General features: G+C 33.7%; 1 protein-coding gene across 1 annotated transcript in view; it reads left to right on the forward strand.

The window, feature by feature from the left end:
- Positions 1-20,761, forward strand: part of ADAM28 (ADAM metallopeptidase domain 28) — a 198,778-nt gene that overhangs the window by 108,334 nt on the left and 69,683 nt on the right. The window contains exon 2 of the mRNA XM_049770830.1: positions 16,739-16,824. Within this exon, the coding sequence (XP_049626787.1) occupies positions 16,739-16,824 (86 nt within the window). The remainder of the gene's footprint in view (positions 1-16,738; positions 16,825-20,761) is intronic.

The raw sequence follows: 20,761 nt of genomic DNA on the forward strand, positions 1-20,761 counted from the left end.
TGGATTCTCTTGATATTTTTTTCTTGCCTGATCGCTTTAGCAAGCACTTCCAGTACTATGTTGAAGAGGAGTGGTGAGAGCGGACAGCCTTGTCTTGTACCAGAATTTAGAGGAAAGGATTTTAGTTTTTCTCCATTGAGGATAATATTTGCCATTGGCTTGTGGTAGATGGCTTAAACTAGATTGAGAAAGGTTCCTTTATTTCCCATCTTGCTGAAAGTTTTGATCAAGAATGGGTATTGGACCTTATCAAATGCTTTCTCTGCATCTATTAATATGATCATGTGATTTTTATTTGTGTTGTTGTTGATGTTGTGTATGATGTTGATAGATTTACAGATGTTAAACCATCCTTGCATTTTTGGGATCAAACCTACTTGGTCGTAGTGTATGATCTTCTTGATGATGCATTGGATCCTATTTGCCAGAATTTTGTTGAAGATCTTTGCATCTGCATTCATCAGGGATAGTGGTATGTAATTTTCTTTTTTGGTAGCATCTCTGTCTGGTTTTGGTATCAAGGTGATATTGGCTTCATAAAAGCTTTTTGGGAGTGTTTCCCTTTTTCAATTTCATGGAAGAGCCTGGCTAGGATTCGTAGAGCTTCTCTTGGAAGATTTGAAACAATTCATTAGGAAATTCTTCTGGGCCTGGGCTTTTCTTTTTGGGGCAGATGTTTGAGAACAGTTTCAATTTCCTCAATAGTGATGGGAATGTTTAGATATGCTACATCCTCCTTACTTAACTGTGGAAGGTTATAAGTGTCCAAGAATGTTTCCATTTCTTCTAGGTTCTCATGATTAGTAGCATAAAGTCTCTCAACGTAGTCTCTGATTACCCTTTGGATCTCTACAATATCTGTTGTGATCTCCCCCTTTTCATTTCTAATATGGGTTATCAGGTTTCTCTCTCTCTTTCTTTGTGAGTTTTGCCAATGGTCTATCAATCTTCTTTATTTTTTCAAAGAACCAACTTCTGCTTTCGTTGATCTTTTGGATTGTTTTTTGGTTTTCCACTTCATTGAGTTCTGCTTTCAGCTTTGTTATTTCCTTCTGTCTCCCTATTTTTGGTTCCTTCTGTTGGTCATTTTCTAATTTTATGAGCTGTTATTAAGTTATTCAGGTATGCCCCTTCTTCCTTCCTGATGTGTGCTTGTAGAACTATAAATTTTCCTTTCAGTACTGCTTTTGCTATGTCCCATAGATTCTGGCAGTTTGTGTCTTCATTATCATTTGTTTCCAGGAAAGTTTCGATTTCCTCTTTGATTTTATCTTGGACCCACTGGTTGTTCAGTAGCACTGTTTAATTTCCAATTGTTAAAGTTTTTCTTTTATGTGCCTTTGTAGTTCACATCTAATTTCAGAGCCTTGTGGTCAGCAAAGGTAGCCTGCAAGATTTCTATCCTCTTGATTTTATGAAGGTATGTTTATGTGTCAGCGTGTGGTCTATCCTGGAGAATGACCCATGTACATTGGAGAAGAATGTGTATCCAGGTTTTTTGGGATGGAGTGTCCTATATATTTCTACTAGTCCTCTTTCTTCCATTGCTCTTTTCAGGGCTAGTATGTTTTTGTTGGATTTCAGTCTGGTTGACCTATCAAGTGTTGATAGGGCCGTGTTGAGGTCTCCCACAATTATTGTGTTATTATTGATGTCTTCTTTCAGATTTTTCAGTAACTGTATTAGATAATTTGCTAGTCTCTCATTGGGTGCATATATGTCTAATAGCCTGATTTCTTCCTGTTACACATATCCCTTGATTAGTACATAGTGTCCATCTTTGTCCCTTACCACTTTTCTGAGTATGAACTTGGTGTCTTCAGATATTAATATGGCCACTCCAGCTTTTTTAAGGGTGTTGTTTGCTTGGATGATTTTCCTCCAGCCTTTGATTTTGAGTCTATGTTTGTTCTGACTATTCAGGTGTGTTTCTTGTAGGAAGATGAAGGTTGGATTCATCTTTTTGACCCATTTTGCCACTCTGTGTCTTTTAATTGGTGAATTTAGTCCATTGACATTGAGGGAGATGATTGTCATAGGACTTAATGTCATCTTTGTAGATAAGTTTGCTGTGTTTGTTGGTCTCTCTTGTCTTAAAGTAGACCTGTTAGTTTTTCCTTTAAGGCTGGTTTTTCATCTGTGAAGTCTCTGAGCTGTTGTTTATCCATGAAGCTATGTATTCTTTCTTCAAACCTGAACGTGAGTCTGGCTGGGTGCAGTATACTCGGTGAGGCATTCATTTCATTCAGTCTTGTCACAATATTCCACCACTGACTTCTGGCCTTGAGAGTTTCTTGGACATGTCTTCTGTAAGTCTTAGGGATGCTCCTTTGGATGTAATTTTCCTTTTTTATCTTGGTGCTTTCAGTATTCTATCTCTATCTGTGGGAGTTGTCATTGTAACAAGGATGTATCTTGGTGTGTTTTTCTTTGGGTCTCTTTTATCTGGTACTCTTCGGGCATGCAGGATTTGATTGCATGTAGTCTTTAACTCTGGGAGTATCTCTTTGATGATATCTTTGACAGTTGATTCTTCCTGGAGATCTCCTACCTGGGTCTCTGGGACTCCAATGATTCTTATGTTGTTTCTGTTGAGTTTATCAAAGACTTCTATTTTCATCTGTTCACATTCCTTGAGTACTTTTTCCATTGCTTGATTGTTTGTCCTAAGGTTCTTTTCCAATTTCTTTTGCTGTGTTGAGTTTTTCTGCATCTCATCTTCCAGTACTCTGATTCTCTCCTCAGCTGCTGTTACCCTGCTGTCGAGGCCATCCACTGAGGTCTTCAGTTGAGCTACCATGTTTTTCAGATCTGTTATTTCAGTTTGGAGTTTTTGATTTCTGTCTTTCTGTTCTGTTCAGATTGATCTATGCTTTCTTTGAGTTCTACAAACATCTTCCATATTTCTATTTTAAGTTCCTTATCCAAGAGGTTAATCAGATGGTTGGAATTTTTTAGGTCATCCGAGCTATCTTCTTCATTCTCTGTGCATGGTGTTTGCCTGCGAGATTTCCCCATTTTCACACTAGTAGTGTGGTTTTTCCTGCGTGTTGTGGTGGGGTTCATTGGTTAGAAAGAGTGCACTCTTCTGCTGCCTCTAGTTAAAAGCTTTTATGAGGTGCATTCCCTAGGCCTCTGAGGAGATCTTCAGGTATTCAAGAAACAAAGACAGGCACAGGAGAGTTTTACCTTGAAATTCTCAGAGTGATTAAAGGCACAGCAGGGCAGAGCCTCTGCAGGCCAGAGAGCTCTGCTATTGATTGGTGACCCGAACAGCCAGACTGTACTCACTCAGTTGCTGGGCAGCTTCAGAATCTCTGACTAAATTTTAAAGAAGAAAAATAAAGGGAAAATTTCTACACTTAGAGCATAAGTTTCTATGGGGAACAATGTTTAGACAGGAGAGAATGAGTTAGATATCCCTTTGACTGATAACAGGAACTTAATAATTACAACCCCAGCTCATATTTTGAAAAATAGGTGAGTTTGATTAAAAAGGTTGGAAAAGTTCCTTCTTTCCTCCTAGAAAGATAGCTATTCTAAAGCTTATAGTGCTTATTTTGAATTTATTAAATTCAAATAACCATTGGGTTTAGTAACAGTGTTGTGGAAGACCAAATTAAATTTAAGAGCTCATTTTTTCCTCTTCCTTGTAACTTCCTTCACTTCTTTCCTTCTTTTTATCATTTTATTCCATCTTTCATTTGTCAGTTTATTCATTTGCTTCTTCCTTCTCAAAAATAGTTTGAAATTGTTTTCTTTCACCTCTATTGCAATTCAGCAAAGAGATGAAAAGACTGTTCAGTGAAAACATTGAATTAGGAAGAGAAAAAAAGAGTAGCATCCCATATTAATAAATTAGTACAGTTTAAGTTGTTCAAATGTCCACACTACCAATGTAAATCTAAAAATGGATAAATTGATAAATAAAAATTAATGTGGAACTTGAGTGATAGTACAGAGGATAGAGCATTCACTTTGCATGTTGCAGACCTGGGTTCAAAGCCTAACATATGGTACACAGAGCCCTGCCAGAAGTGATTCCTTTGTACCAAATCAGTTGTGAATCCTGAACATCTTGATTGTGGTCCTTAGAAGTCTAAGTTTGAAAAATTTTAAAATTTTACCCTCTCTATATTATCCTGTTATAAACAAATCAGTTGAACTACAGTTGAGCATGTCAATATTAGTTAAGAATCCATGTATCTTATCTGGGTTGCCTTATTTGATGTTTAGGTAGAAAAAGAGCCTATAAAATATTATACATTAATTAACTATGCCCACCCCAATGATGAAATAATCACAGTAATGAACTAATCAGAATATAGTTGTTCTTCTATATTTTGTATCTTACAGCAATGTCACCCTTTCAAAAATATAAATCTATGATAGGTATAGAATGTTTTCTTTAAATAATATAGTGCATATAAAGGAATAGTTTACAGATAATTGTGCTTACTATGTTTCTAAACTCTTCTACAACTGAACTACATACACATATGTATAAGTTATGAAAAATTTCTGATTTTAATTCTGATATAACATTTAATTAATGTCATTTTAGGGGCCAGAGAAATATACTGTAGGTAGGGTGCTTGCATTTTGCAAGGTTTACTTGGGTTTAATCCCTGGCTTCCAGTATAATCCCCTGAGCCCAAAGAAGTGGTTTTTGAGGATAGAGCCAGGAGTAACCCCTGAGCACCACTAGGTGGGCCCTCACAATACAAAAACCATCATCTTAGATAATATAATAGAAAACATTACTCATTCAGGTAGATTTCTGAGGAAGCATTTTAAATAGATTTCAAAACAAATGCAAGGTTAAACATATACCTGACATGTACAAGAATATGTAGTATGCAGTAATCATTAATTAAATAAGAGGAATTCAAAAATCCGAAGTGACTGAGATATAAATACAGAATATGGGCTAGCGGTCCTGTAGGTCTGGAATATCATTGTAATTGGTGAGTTACATTTAATTTAATGTCAGGTATATTCCACTGTTTGTATTGGTAAATGTAATAAAGAATGAGAGTAAAGATAAAAACTTTCTCTTTATCCTTGATTATAAGAAATGATATTTTATAATAGAATTGAGTGGGAGTATAATTATGAAATAATAGATATGAACAGACTGACTCTCAGGGTAAACAACTGCTTCAGAAGGTTATTTGTTTGGGTGTGTAATATGTCTCCATAATCCCTTACATTCATGAGTGAAGAATACCCACCTATCAGGATTATTGAACACATAACTCTGGACCCATATGATCAACAATAGTTTTTATCAAATATCCTCCATAGTTCAGGCAGACTAGCACCTGGCATGCATGGCTATCAAAGACTGTACTTGGGAACAGGATGAAATAGGAGTTGTTGGAGATAGGCTTTACAGTAGTACCACAAGAATGAGGCACTCTCTGTTTTACATGGGAACATGTGATTGATTCATTTGAGTAGTTCTGTAGATTAGCAGGAAACTGAAAATTAGCAGAATCTCTACTATACAGAAATTAGCAGAAATAGTACTTGGTTTTATTGATAAGGAGAATAGTTTGCCTGGGGGAAAATAGCACTGAAAAAGAAATTTATAGTTTTTTTAAGACTTAAAGTATTTATAGTTTTTTAAGACTTAAAAAGTACACACAATACATATTTTTTATTTTAGATTTTATACTATGAGGTGAATGGGAGGATAGCTATGTTGGCATTTGAGTATAAAGCAAAAAGAATCAGAAATGCATGTGGCTGGAGGAAAAGTAAGGCAGGTAAGTTTCTTGACTTATACCTAGATGACCCAGATTCTATCCCTGGCACCCTAACTAATCCTGTGAGCATGCTAGGAGTAGTCCCTGAGAATAGAGTGCACAGTAATGCCTGAATGCTACTGTGTGTGTTTGTGTATGTTTCATATATAACATATGTTTTATAGATATATAAAATATATATTGTTTATACATATGAATAAACTATAAATGTTTATACACATCTTTATATATGAATATGGCTTTTTTTCTTCCCACTTGACAGAGTTTTTAGTCAAACCTTATTGGCTTGCTAAATAAATCAATTTATGCAAGTGGTACATCAGCTTTTCTGAAAACAATAAATGTTTACTAACTACTTTTAGATGTAGGTATTTTATGGTGAGAGAACAGTCACTTCTCACAAGGTACTTAATGAAATGTAGCATTTCTTAAATAATTACATATTTAGTTCTGGACCAGAGGGGTTGTTTATTAATTATAATATTAAAACTTACCCAAAAGAGTTGGTTCTTATGTAAATATGGTACCTGAATCCTGATAACAAAATCTGTGAGTTTATGTACAAAAATGTAGTATTTGCTAAGCTTAAAAGCAAATAGCTTTCTTTGCTTTGTGTGACACTATATACTTACCACAGGTAGAAACATGATAAGTTCAACTAGGAAACTCTAAGGCTATAAATTTGCATTGGTTTTAGAAAACACCAGCTCTTTGTCTTTTACTGAACTGCTCATGACTTGTGGTTAAGAATTTTTGTTTCTATGGGATTTTCTAACTATTAATTCAGCATGTAAACTATGCTTAGAAGCAGTTCTTACAAGTTATGTCAGACTCTTGCAGATTCAAGAATGACACAAGTGTTCCAAGTTCTGTACTACTGAGAAATATCACTGCCTCCCTTTAGTAATTTTCTTGGTTTGTTTTGTTTTTTGGGCCACCCCCAGTGACGCTCAGGGATAACTCCTGACTATGTGCTCAGAAATCGCTCCTGGCTTGGGGGACCATATGGGATGCCAGGGGATCAAACTGTGGTCCATTCTAGGCTAGCGGTACAAAGCAGACACCTTACTGCTTGTGTCACCCCTCCGGACCCATTTTTATAATATTTTTAAGGCCAGGTATGTCTGTTAATAAAATAAATTCCCACAGAGCCCAATAGGACAATTACACTTATTCTACTGGATTTGATCTGCAAGTCTATAAAGTTACCTATAATTAGGTTATTCTCTATTATCTTTCCTTCTCATTCCCATGCATTTTGTCTATCATCTCTTAAATTGTTTCCACATACTTTTTTGGAGGACTTTATACCAGGACATTTTACACCTTCACCCCTATGTGATAGCTGTCAATGTTCAGAAGTTTCTTTTTGAGATAAATCCTGAGGAAAAAGAAGTAGGGGTGAGTATCATACCATGGTATGCTGCTGCCTTCAATAAATGCTCCACAAGCACCAATGGTAAATGGTGTATTCAAGAAAAAATACTCCCTATTACATTCTTTTTTGTTTTGTTTGTTTGTTTTTGATCACTAGATAGCATTGCCAAAAATGGCTCCCAGACCTTATTGCAGCACTGGAATTGACACTGATAAAAATTAAATATAAAATTTCTAGAATCTTTTAATCTTTTTTTAATAATAACTTTTATTTAAACCAAAGTGGATTACAAATCTTTCACAGTAATATTTTAGGCACATAGTGACATTGAATCAGATGCATTCCCACCACCAATTTTGTCCTCCCTCCACCCCTGTTCCCAGCAAGCATCACATCTCCCCCTCTTTTACCCCCCAGTGCTAGTATAAGAGGTCCCCTCTGTGTCTAGCTTGTCATAGATTGGATATTGATTCTGTTGTTCTTGGCTTTGGATTTGGTGTTTAAGTCTAATCATTTTTTATTTCTACTTAATGTTTAAATGCCTTTTTTAGTCTTGGTACCCTCCATTATTTCCCCCTTAATTTGTGAGGCAGAACAAGATGGTTCAAGTTATGTAGTTCTGAAGGGATAAAGCAGTACATTCAATATTGTGCTCTCTCTTTGTTTCTACCCTCCATTTAAACTCTTTCACTCTGTATCTCTTTGTCCTTCTTTGTTTATCTCTCTTTTCTATGTCTCTCTTTTCTCCCTGTATTGACTTGTTCTGTTTCCTTAATTCTCAAGACAAAATGGAGGGACGAGGCAGATAGATGTACCATTCATTTCTCCTGATACCATCAGAGAGCAGAAGAAAGGAGCCAGGTGAGTTTTTTCCTAATATCTTACCAGTAAATATTAAGGGTTAGGTATTCACAACACATAAACTTGTTTTATTTTCAACATAACATTTATCTTGTCGACTGTCTCATTCAATTTATATTTTAAATTCTATGCATGCATGAATTCCATTTTTTCAAAACTTAACAAAACAAACTAATACTGTAGTAGCCATACTGTAGAGACTAAATATTTAATAAGACAACAAATCTTAATTTCAGTGCTCATGTTATTTGTTTATTGTAATGCTACTTGATTTTCTAAAATAATATATTAGCATATATGTACAACAAATTACTCTGAAATATTTCTATATATAAATAACAGATTTCTAGTTTTCTCAGATATAAAAATAATTTATCAAATCTTCGGACCAGAAGATAGTACAACATGCAATGTGCATGCCTTGCACAGGAATGAAGAGAGTTTGATTCCTTGCGCTGCAGCCCCACCAAGGATCTAGGTACTTAGTACTTCCAGGTATGGCCTGAAAGGAAAAATAAACACAGAAAACAAAACAAACAATAATACTAAATCAAACACACTAAAGCTACTGCAAAAAAACATTCTGTTTTATAGACAAGACTCATTCTACATGTCATCTAGGTAATGTTCCTCACAAGTCTGTGGGCATTTCAAAGGAACTGTTTGAATTTTCAATTGCCATTTAGGTATCTTACATATAATAGGTACTAATGAATATGCATAGAATTATTAGAGATAAATTATAGAATTAAAAAGACCAAACATTCATATGAACATTGTGTAGAAATAAAAAATGATCAGACTTAAACACCAAATCCAAAGCCAACGATAACAGAATTAATACTCAATCTACAACAAGCTAGACACAGAGGGGACCACTTATACTAGCAGCCCTTTTGGGGGGGGCAAAGAAGGGGCAATATAAGATGCATGCTAGGAGCAGGGGTGGAGGGAGGAGGGAATGCCCCTGATTCAATGTCACTATGTACCTAAAATACTACTGTGAATGATTTGTAATCCACTTTGGTCAAATAAAAATTATTAATAAAAATAAATAATTATGCTACAGAAATTGAAGCAATGACAAAAATAGAATACTTCTAAATTAAAACAAATGAATCTTTTATATTCCCCCAAATAGACAAAGGAGCACAATTTGTGTTGTAGATAAGAGAAATGTAAAATTATCAACCTCTGATTCAAAAATTCCCAATATTAGTCAATGCCTATATGATCATTTTGTCAAATTCCTTTCTATTAAAGTCATTGTATAATCAGTAAATGATTCATAATTTTAGTGAAGCAAGCATTATTTCATAGCATTAATATTAAAGTGATTTTATAGGAATTATTTATATAAATTTATCAGTAGGAATAAAATGTGTTAGTTATTTTAGTGGGAAGTACACGACTAAAATGTTCAAACAATGTGTTCATATTCCATTTTTAAAGAGATACTTGTTGGCTACTTAATATATTCTATAAAATGAAGGCTTTTTTTTAGTTTTGGGCCACACTGGATTATGATAAGGGGTTACTCCTGGCTCTGTGCTCGAAATTGTTCCTGGCTGGGGGGGGGGCGGGGCAAAGAGGGACTATATGGGACACCAAGGATCAAATGCAGGTCCATCCTGGGTCAACCACAATCAAAGCAAACTCCCTCCTGCTGTGCTATTGCTCTGGCCCCAGGACATTTTAATAAAGTATCAAATGAGATTAAGATTTATTCAATAAGAAAAAGTACAATAAGTTTATAAGACCTACAATGAACAATTACTAGCTAGATTTATATCAGTTATTTGGTTAGTTATACCATGTGATATCTGAACATGCCAACTTAACAGCATCAGTTCCACCAGTGATAGTTCCTGTAATTTCCCTGGAAATTACTCCCACTGGGCCCTGAAGATTGCTTCTGGCTGTTAGTGATGAAACAAATACCTTAGGGGATATGCTAAATATTAGGCTGGTATGGTCATACACATTTATTTCAGGGCAGGTTAGAATCCCTAGAACAGTTGTTAAGAATGAAACACAGGATAATCACGAAAGAGAATTTTATATAATAATTAGATTAGTATATAAATAGTTTAGTGGCTCCACATGTTTATGGAAAAATGTGTTCAATACTGTATTTTTAGCAAAATAGCATTATATATGATTTTTATAATTCATATAACTAAATACACATTATCAAGATAACAATGAAGCCATTATCACCTTGATGGGCTCAAGTAATAGTTTGAAAATGTTTCTTTTGAGTGCTAATTCTGGGGAAGGAGAAATAAGAGCTTGTGATAAGGGAATCTTAGAGCAGAGGCAACCAGAACTTCCGCCTGCTCCGTCTTTGTTACAGGACCATAGCTTCAAGGTTGTGCAACACCTTTAGTAAACACTTCCTGAAGCAGAAACAAGAATGAACTCAGGAGTTTCATTCTGCCTCACGAGTGCTAAGGCAAGGATTGAGCAGCCACAGGTCTGAAGAAACAGACAGGAACCAAGTCCTGGGATCACCCAGCATGTGGCAAGGGCTGTTTTTAATTCTCACGCTCTTCCTTTCCTCAGTTCCAGGTAGGTATTTCATTTCTTCTCAGTCTTATTAATAACTCAGTGAGCTACTTGCTTGCCGTCACCTCCCAGTAATTTTTTTTTAGTAGTTTTAGAAGCCAATTGGACTGATTTTATTTTGTTTTAGGGAGGAATTTGTACCTTACAACAAACTGTGGAGAAGAGCCCAGGAGATATGTATAATCAGTATTTACAGCTTTGTTTCAGAATGTATAGAAATAAGGAAAGAGTCATACAACATAATTTAAGTGATAGAAATTATTCAGCAGCCATATTTTTAGAGGTGTGAAATTGCACTAAATTTATCAGATTAATGCTCACAAAGTGACTTTGGGAAGTATGTGCTGCAATCCTTGAGGCCAGTTTGAACATTCTGCATCTTCTGCATGAACACTTCTGGAACATTTCTTTTATTACTGGTATCATAATGCAATAATTCAAAGTAGCTGATCAATTTCAAATTTATAATGCATTATGACTTTATTTGACCAAAACATTTAATTTAATATTTAAGTTTTATTTTGCTGCAAACATTTAATGATCTCAGATGACAGTTCTACCTCCAAATAATAAATGACCTCTGATTTATTCTCCAATTACATTTTTATCATATTATATTGGGTAAAACATTTTTTTAGAAAGGACTTATTTATTTCTGTTTCTCCAGCTTATGTAAGTCAATACTTAAGCTTTAGATCTTTCACTGGTAGCCCTTTCCTTCTGTTCTTGAATGCTTCAAGGACCCAAGGAGGAAAACAAGTTATCAACAGAAAAACAGCTTTAAGAATAGGTTCCTTTTTCTTTTTGTACTCCTGCAACACTTTGTCCCTGAACCCTGGTTCCTGATTTTTTTTCCCAGACCTGTGAACAATGTATCCACTATCTAGAAATGTGACGTTTGTCACAGTTAAATCACTCATCTGTAGAGTAGTCTCCAAAAATACAATAACCAAAATCTCTTTGGAGCAATTATCTCAGTTGGAAGAATTATCTGGGTATTAGCTTTATCCAGCAGCATAGGGCACAAGCAGAATCCATAAAAAGTGAACTTTACCATCAAGTTGGTTCACTGTCTGTTACTGATCCTTAGGCTATGTAGCTTTGGCACCAAGAATCAAAGCTTCCCAAGAAATCCTGTCTAAAAAAATGTACATTCTAAGGAGCAGTTTATGAAAACAGAGGTTCTAAAAAGTTTCTTAGGAGATTGGGGGTTAGAGAGTAGTTGGAAGCAGGCAGAAAGCTACTACATTTTGACTTTCCTTTTAGAATTTTCCACAGTCTCTAGCCACTGAAATTCCCTCTTATTTGTCCCATGTAGGATAATTTTTCAGTAAGAGTTAGGAATAGAAAAGCTCCAGTTTTTCCATCACTTCTTTTTTTTATTCCTGTCACAATTTCCAAAGAATAAATGTATCTTCCTTTTAGGCTATGACAATTGCTTATTTTCAAGAAAACAAAAATTAAAAAACAAGTTAAGTTCAGGCTAATTGTTGTAATGAAATTTACAAATAAAGTTTACAAACATCATCCTGAATAAAGGTGATTTATAGGGTTATTTTGTAGAAAAAAATATTTTTGTTTCTTTTGGGTGGGGCACACCCAGTGACATTCAGGGGTTACACCTGGCTATGCACTCAGAAATCACTCCTGGCCAGGGGACCATATGGAACCCAAGGGATCAAACCTTGGTCAGTTCTAGGCTAGTGTGGGCAAGGCAGAGCCTTATCACTTGCACCACTGCTCTGGCCCCTGTAGAAAAAAATATTTTAAAGGTATGGCCAAATATGAGGTGAAGAAATAAACATATTCTACATGAGAGAAAAATCTACACTACATCATAGCAGAATATGCCAAGATACAGATCTATTATCTATTAGACATTATTTTATTTAAGTTCAGCAATTTTCTTTTCTTAATAAGTTGACTGTAATGTAAAATTTACTTACATGTATATATACTTACTCTGATATTAATAGCTTAAATTCTGAAAATCTGTCTTCATTTTAATCCACCCTACTTTGAAAGAAGCACAGAAAAGCACAAAACTTAAGTGTAAGTCATTGCATAAAGCCTGGCTCATGCAAGTGTTAATATCATGCAAGTGTTCTGTTTTGAAAGACATTACTTGTAACAAATTCACATATATTTAGACTTAAAGGAAAATATCAATATAGAAATGTATGAATATACAAGTGTGCTCAATTCCAAAATAGCCTGAAACAAATTCACATAGATTTAGACTTAAAGTAAAATACCAATATACAAATGTGTGAATATACTAATGTGCTCAACTCTAAAATAGCCTGAACAACATTAACATATAAAAGAGACAATCCAAAAGACTCTTCATTAATCTTTGTTTGTCTATTTTGGGCCACATCCAGAGGTGCTCAGAAATAACTCCTGGCTCTGCACTTAGAAATCTCTCCTGGCAGGCTTGGAAAACCATATGAGATGCCAGAGATTAAACCCGGGTTGGCAAAATGCGAGGCAAACACCCTACTGCTGTATCGTTGCTCCTGCCCCTTGATTAATCTTTTTAATGAGCTGTGGCTTTTCTAAAATTAATAGTCTAATATAATGATCCAAACAAACCAAAATAACAGTTTTCTATATATTGATCTCGCTTTGCCACTTAAAAAGTCTTCTGTGGGAGAGAGAAATAAAGTATTAAAATAAATTACTAGTAAAAACATATTGTGTTACATCTTAAATTTGTTTAATCCCAGGATGGCAGTTAGTTATGTGTTTGTTCCACAGACTTCAAGTAATTAGTCTGATATTATTCCACTGGGAGAAGGATGCAACTTCTCCACCAAACCCAATGATGAATATGACAATTGAGGTTTACTGCATCTATGTAACTAAGGTGCAATTTATTATATCACAAATCTAATTTTTTATTTACAATGACTTTCTTGATTTCACTTTTAAATGAAGGGCTTTATACAGAAATTCAATCTGTTTTCACTACAGATCTTACTGTGTTGTAAGATCTTGGGAAGAATAAAAATCCATTTATAAAAAAATTAAGTTGAAATTGAAAAAGTAGAGACTACCAAGCAATAGAATGTTGTCATTTCAAAATTAATAATTTATGTCAGTGATTGCTTATAAGTGCTCAGCTATTGGAGGACTGAAACTTTTCCACTGATTGCATATATTAAAGTCTATGGATAATTTCAAATTTTTTAAATACTGGAATCCAGAAACTATCAAAAAATAAAAAGCATATAATCTAGTCTTTTATATAAGAAAGAACATTTTCATTGGACTGATTGTTTTATTTTTACCACTCTGAAGAATATTTGTCATTGTTTTTATTCAAAAAATAATCTTGGGACTGGAGATAGAGCATGGAAATAAAATATTTGCCTTGCACACAGAAGGAAGGTGGTTTGAATCCTGGAATTCCATATGGTCCCCCGAGCCTGCCAGGAATGATTTCTGTGCATAGAGCCAGGAATAACCCCTGAGTGCTGCCGGGTATGACCCAAAAACAAAAATCTTGTTTTTGTGACTTTATAGTTACTTTTATGATATGTTATAGATGAAATCATTTTATAATACATTTAATGCAAGTTTCTCTAGAAGTATAATAGATGTCTGTTTAGTTCTGTTAATTTTATATTAATGGGACTATTTATTTGTGACTAAACTCAATCCACAAAACAGCATGTGAAGACCTTATGGTATTTATTTGGTGTCACGAAGTTAAGGAGACAACAGGGAATTTCATTGATGTCATAATTAATTTCTTGCAAGAGAAATTTTTCACATCTTAACATTAGTTTGAGCTAATTGTAACTATGATTTTTATAAGAATGTAATAATTATATCATTACATGTATTTATTGTATTAAGTGAAACTGTACTATTCACATGTAAATTACATGTGATTTCTATATATAGAAAAAGGAATTGGCAATGAGTCCTTTTACTCTTTTAGTTCTTTTAGTTTTTTCTGCAAAGTGAAGTAAATTGTTTTATTAGAAAAATATGAGGTAAAGACACAGAGACAATCAAGGAAAAACTTGAGCTTCTTCAGAGGGGAACAAAACTGAGACTACAGATTTCGGATTGAGACTTGGGCAAATCTCCAAGAAAGAATGGGCATAAAGTAAAAGAAAAGAATAACACGTGTTGGGTCAAGATGCAAGAAAAAGTTTAAGGCTTACAATGTGAAAAATCTTTAAAATTATTATTTTTCTTTATCAGAAATGAAAGGATGTTCTCTAATATTGATCTCTATTTTGCCAAAAGTGGAAGCTTGATGTAATTACTCAAGTGGGATCATGTAATGAGGACTATACTATGAAAATTGACTCAAACATTACTGAAATGATCTTTCTTTTTTTTATTCTTATTGTGGCCAAAGTGAATTACAAATCTTTTACAGTAATATTTAAGGCATATAGTGACAATGAATAAGGGGCACTTCCACCACCATTATTGTCTTCCCTCCACCCCTGCTCCCAGCATGCAACTCTTATCTTCCTTGTTTACCCGCTATAATGCTAGTGTAACTGGTCCCCATGAAATGATCCATGTTCTGTTTGGTTTGTGTTACACCTATCTATGCACAAGGCTTATTCCAGACTCCTTACCCAAAAATATCTCTTGGCAGATTTAACAGACCATCTCTGGTCCCAGATATTGAAATTGGGTTGGACACATGCAAAGCAAGATTCCTAGCTGTTTGTACTTTTTCTCTGGTCCTAGAAATTGCACCTTTTGAATAACTGTTATTTAAACTTAAATTTGAGATATTTTAATATTTGCCTATTTTTTCAAATGATTGAATGATGAAAAATAATTCCAACATGAATATATTCTAGTGTCAATTCCATGACATAAATTTTAATATGTTTTCTAAGAATAATATCAGATATTGGAAATATACTCATATCTTACTCCATTACTAATCTAGTTAGATTAAATAATTTAATTATTTTTATATTAATGAAAATTATATATACATACCTATAGAGTAATCATGTAAATTAATGTCTTCCTAAAGAAATATGCCAATTAGACTTCAATGGGAAATTTTGAATTTTGGGAAAAAATGGAAGAACTTAAAAAAAGATATATTACCTATAATATTATTGAGATAATAACAAAGTTATTAAGAGTGACTTAATTAGTTTTATATGTTAAAAGTTCAACTATAATTACAAACATTTCAATTGAAAAGAATTTAAGTGAAATTCTTTAAAGAACTAAGATATTTTAGATGAGATTTTATTGAATACACAGAGAACAAGAGAATCTATAGAATTTCTGTTAGAACATATTTATAAAATATTGAGAAAATTTAGAATATAGTTGGGTTGGCTCTACAGTCTGGGTTCAACCTCATCTATATGCTGATTAAACCTGCATGTAGTTCTTTCAGTAGTCAAAGAATAGGTCTGTTTTGCAGTAACTGCTTTATTCATATAATCACTATATCCTGAGGACAAATGCAAATGAAAATAGAAATCTACTGTTAGACTTAAAAATGATCTGGATTTTCCTGAAAAATACTATTAAAACATTATTAAGATGAACATTCAAGATTCACTGAGAAAACTGAATGAAAATATTTTCTACTTTCCTTTCAAATGCTATTGCAATCTTTAAGAATTTTCTTCTAAGTAAAGAATAGTATTCTATAGGCTTCCTCAACTGTGTATATTAAGCATGTGAAAATAAAAGGTTATTTGTATTACTATGGCCAAGTCCATTTTCTGGAGTTGATAATAGAATTTTGTCTTATTGTTTCTTTATTTTTAATGTGAAATAATGTTATTGAAAATATAAACAAAATATATTAAACTATTTTATTTTTCTAATAATGTATAGTTTTGTAGAATGCTGCAATTTATTATTTTAGATGCTGATTGTTAGATGATTAATATGAAGATAAGAAAAATGTGGCTATGAGAAAAGATAAAAATTGTAATTGGAAATTTCTGAAGGTACATGCTAGATTATAGAGGCAGAGGTTTCCTGCTTTATGGTTCTCTTCTGTTGTCTGAGCCGTAATAATTCTCCTAAATAACCCAGAGGTCTGTAGTGTGGAATCATTTATCAGATATGCAATAAGGATGAATATTACCAACAAGCCTAATTTTTTTCTTTTATTTAAGTATCTTCTTGTCTTTTTCCCCCTTAGTAAATTCTATAAAGAAGTATGAAGTGGTTTATCCCAGAAAACTTCATTCACTGCATAAAAGAGAAGTCAATGAGTCGGGTGAAAAGGTACAATTTTTGATTTAATGAGGAATCTTAAGTATGATAGCCAATTCAATGCTGATTGTTTTTGTTGTTTGTTCTGTGCCAGTCTGGTCTGAGATAACATAGTAGTGCTGTTTTGAATCACATTTCCTTGTTGATTAGTGATGAAGCACATTTTTTTCCATATTCTTTTCAGCTATTTGTATATATTCTTTGAGAAAATCTTTGTTTCTCTCTTTTAAGTGTTTTTTGATGGGTTCTACTATTTTTCTGTATCAGTACTTTATGTATCTTGGATATTAACTCTTTTCAGGTGAGCGGTGGGACAATATATTTTTTCTAAATCTGTGGGGGTATCTTTTGATTCTAGGCATCATTTTCTTACGAACAACGTCTTGATTTAATGTACCGTATTTTCCGGCTTATAAGACGACTTTTGAAACAAAAAAAAAGTCAACTGAAAATTGGGGGTCGTCTTATATGCCAAGTATATCCCGAAAAATGTTTCAATATGCTGCTAAACGAAAATTGTCTGAATATTGCCACAAAACGAATTTTCCAACTCGATTCTGCACCAATCACTGTAAGGCTGCTCGGACGGCCTCTCTAACTCAGCCAATCCAAGCAGGCTTTGCATGCATGCAAATTAGACAATGTTCTGGACCCGAATCTACACTGTAAAAAGCCTTCTCAGATTGGCCAGAGTCAGAGAGGAACTCTATTACAGTATAACCTTTGGACCTTTGCTTGTTGTGATTGGCTCACTGTGGTACATACAGTTGCAGCACAGGAACGTTCTGCCTGATACAGCGAATATAGGCCTAAACATATATATATAACTGCAAAATTAGGGGGTCGTCTTATACGCCAGCAAATATGATAGTAATATTTATTTACCTTTGCTTAAATTTATTTGTCAAATAGCCTTGCTCCTGAAAAATTCCTCTAGCCTTAATGTTTTTGTTCTGCCTATGTTTTCCTCAATATATAAGATTCTGGTGTGCTAATGAGATCTTTAATCCTTTTTGATTTGATTTTTGTGCATAGCATTATAAGTGGTCTCAGTTTTTGCATGTGGACAACTAATTTACTCAGCACCACTTCAGTAAAATGTTCTTACAAACTTCAATGGGCCTCTATTCATTATATCCCACTGAATATGGCTTTTTTTTTTTAAGGATTTCTTGTATCTTGTCAAATACCTTGTATCTTGTCTTATTTCTTGTCAAATACCTTTTACACAGAATAGTTTGAGGAAATTAAGTCTAGGATTTTAAATAACAGTTATAATGTAATTCCCTCAAAAACAAGGAAAAAAACTTAGGGGACCAAAGAGATAAGATAGTACAAACCTTAGATACCAGCCTGTACAACCTAGTTTTATTGCTGATGATGCATATTGTTCCCTGATCACAGAACTATAAATAAACCCTAAAACTACTACCACTGCTATTGCTGCTGCCACTAATATTACTAAATTAAATTAATTTAAAATTTCAAGCAATTTATTTGAATTAAGTAAAAGTACTTACTACTGGGAATAATATAGAAGATCAATTTGAATGTTTTGGATAGGTGCAATTGATAAAGTGTATCTTGCTGTATATTTTTATTTTGAGGTCACACCCAGTGGTGCTCAGGGGTTACACCTGGCTCTGTTCTCAGAAATCCCTCCTGGCAGGCTTGGGGGACCATATGGGATGCCCGTAATTGAACTACCACCCCTCCTGGGTCAGCTACATGCAAGGCAAATGCTCTACCACTGTGCTATCCCTAGGGCCTCTGCAATACAATTTTTACCTAAACTACTACTCAGCCCCAACCTAATCTCCAATCAGCCAATGTATTAGCTAAATGAACTATCCTTATATTCACTCTATATTGAAAGTAAAAATATCTAACTTTATAGATTTTCTTTGTGTCTACATTTTGGCTCTGTTAATTCTGTTTAACTTTAATATACTGATAAAATTCATCTCCATAAAACTGAATTAGTAATAGTAATAGTGATTCTTACTCTTAGGATTTTCTTAAGATAATGTCTTTGAAAAGATGAGTAGAACCCACTTATTCAAGAATATGCCATCATTCACCACATTCAACTTCATCTAACTTTGTCCAGTTTTCTTGTAATTAACATTGTAATTATTAAGCAATCTAGTTTTCTTTCTTACATTCAATATCATTTTGTTTTCAGTTATCCTTGACATGCTCAAGACTTTTTAAATAAAGGACTGTATGTCCTTTCTTATTTAGTTTTACTCATTAAAATTTTCTCTCTTTGGTTAGAATATAAAATATTTCAACTCATATAACATTCTTTTCAAAGTTAACATGAATACTGGTTTACATTTAAATAGAGCCTTTTCCTGAATGATGATTTAGTCTTACATTTTTTGTCTTGAAATTTTAATGTTTTATTTAGTAGTGTCAGTGTATATATGAGTGTATGTTTGTATATGTATATGTGTAAGAACAAGTTCAATTTTCCTTTTAAGTTTAAAATTGCCAGGGAAATAAAGTGAATGTTTTCTTTTTTTGCCATGTCTATACTCTTTCTTACTCTTATCTTTAAACCCTGTACTATAAAAGTTATCACCTACATGCACATTTATTGATGAAAACTATTATTACAAAGTGTATTTATTCTATTTTTTATGGAAATAAAAGCATAAAACCAAATACCATGGAGACTTAAAGAAATGTTTTCCTGGGGCTGGCAAGGTGGCGCTAGAGGTAAGGTGTCTGCCTTGCAAGCTCTAGCCAAGGAAGGACGCTGTTCGACCCCCGGGGTCCCATATGGTCTCCCCAAGCCAGGGGAAATTTCTGAGCGCTTAGCCAGGAGTAACCCTTGAGCATCAAACGGGTGTGGCCTGAAAAACCAAAACAAAACAAAAAAAGTTTTCCTAAATACTTGAAATACTTTTATATTTCTATTTCTCTAGTATGTTTGGATATATGATTTTCTTGATCCCTTCAGTTTTAAACTATAAAAAATAACATTTCACTCTACATTATATATAAGAGAATGAGAAACAAAAATGTTCCTATACTGTCTCACAAACTTATATATCTCAGTTATATTTATTTTTCTAGTCAAGAGACATCAATATTTTTGGAGTTGATGCCTTTAGAACCTCTCAAACCAATAATGTGATTATAGCATAAAATGACTCTTGATTGAAAAAACAATTCAGTAAACTTACTTGATTTTCTTAGCTGTTAGTTACCTTGATCAGATTTTTCAGAATTATATCTTTCTCTAGTCATTGATTTCAGTTTCTGTTTTCCTCCCATCTCATGTGCAGAATCACTAAATTGAACAAATAAAATTAAGATTTTACTGTCAAATTTATCAGATAAACAATGAAGGCTAATTTAGCCTAAGTATTCTAAAATATTATATGCTAAAGGTTTATATAAAAATTACCTCATTTGGGGGGGGGAATTACCTCGTTTAGTTGCTTTTGTATTTCCATGATAACATTCAGAAGTCAACTCTAGCAATTTCTATGTGATTCCAGCTCTTGACTCTTCTACAAACCAAATGCTTTATGCTGCCATGTGCTGCTACAGTCCAGATATTTCAATCCTACCTATTAGAGTCTCTCATTTTACTACTTAACACTTGGATCGTATACATAAATTAAAATTGTTAGTAACATCCCATCTACAACTCAGCAAGTAAATCTTTCCCTTTATAGTATCTTGAGCTTGGAGCCAGGCACCGCCTATAATGTAAAGCAACTGTATCTTACAAGAAAAAAACTCAGTGCTTGAAAGTTAACTTGTGAATTCTGTTTTGAGACTCGACTTCTTTTGCACAAAATTGCAGAGAAATTGAAAATATAGATAATAAGGACCAGAGTGATAATAAAACAGGTATAGTTAGTACTTGACTTGCACAATACCATTCTCAATTTGATTCATCACCACCTATTGTTCCTCAATCCCACCAGTT

The sequence above is a fragment of the Suncus etruscus genome, chromosome 3, assembly GCF_024139225.1.
Source record: "Suncus etruscus isolate mSunEtr1 chromosome 3, mSunEtr1.pri.cur, whole genome shotgun sequence".
NCBI lineage: Eukaryota > Metazoa > Chordata > Mammalia > Eulipotyphla > Soricidae > Suncus > Suncus etruscus.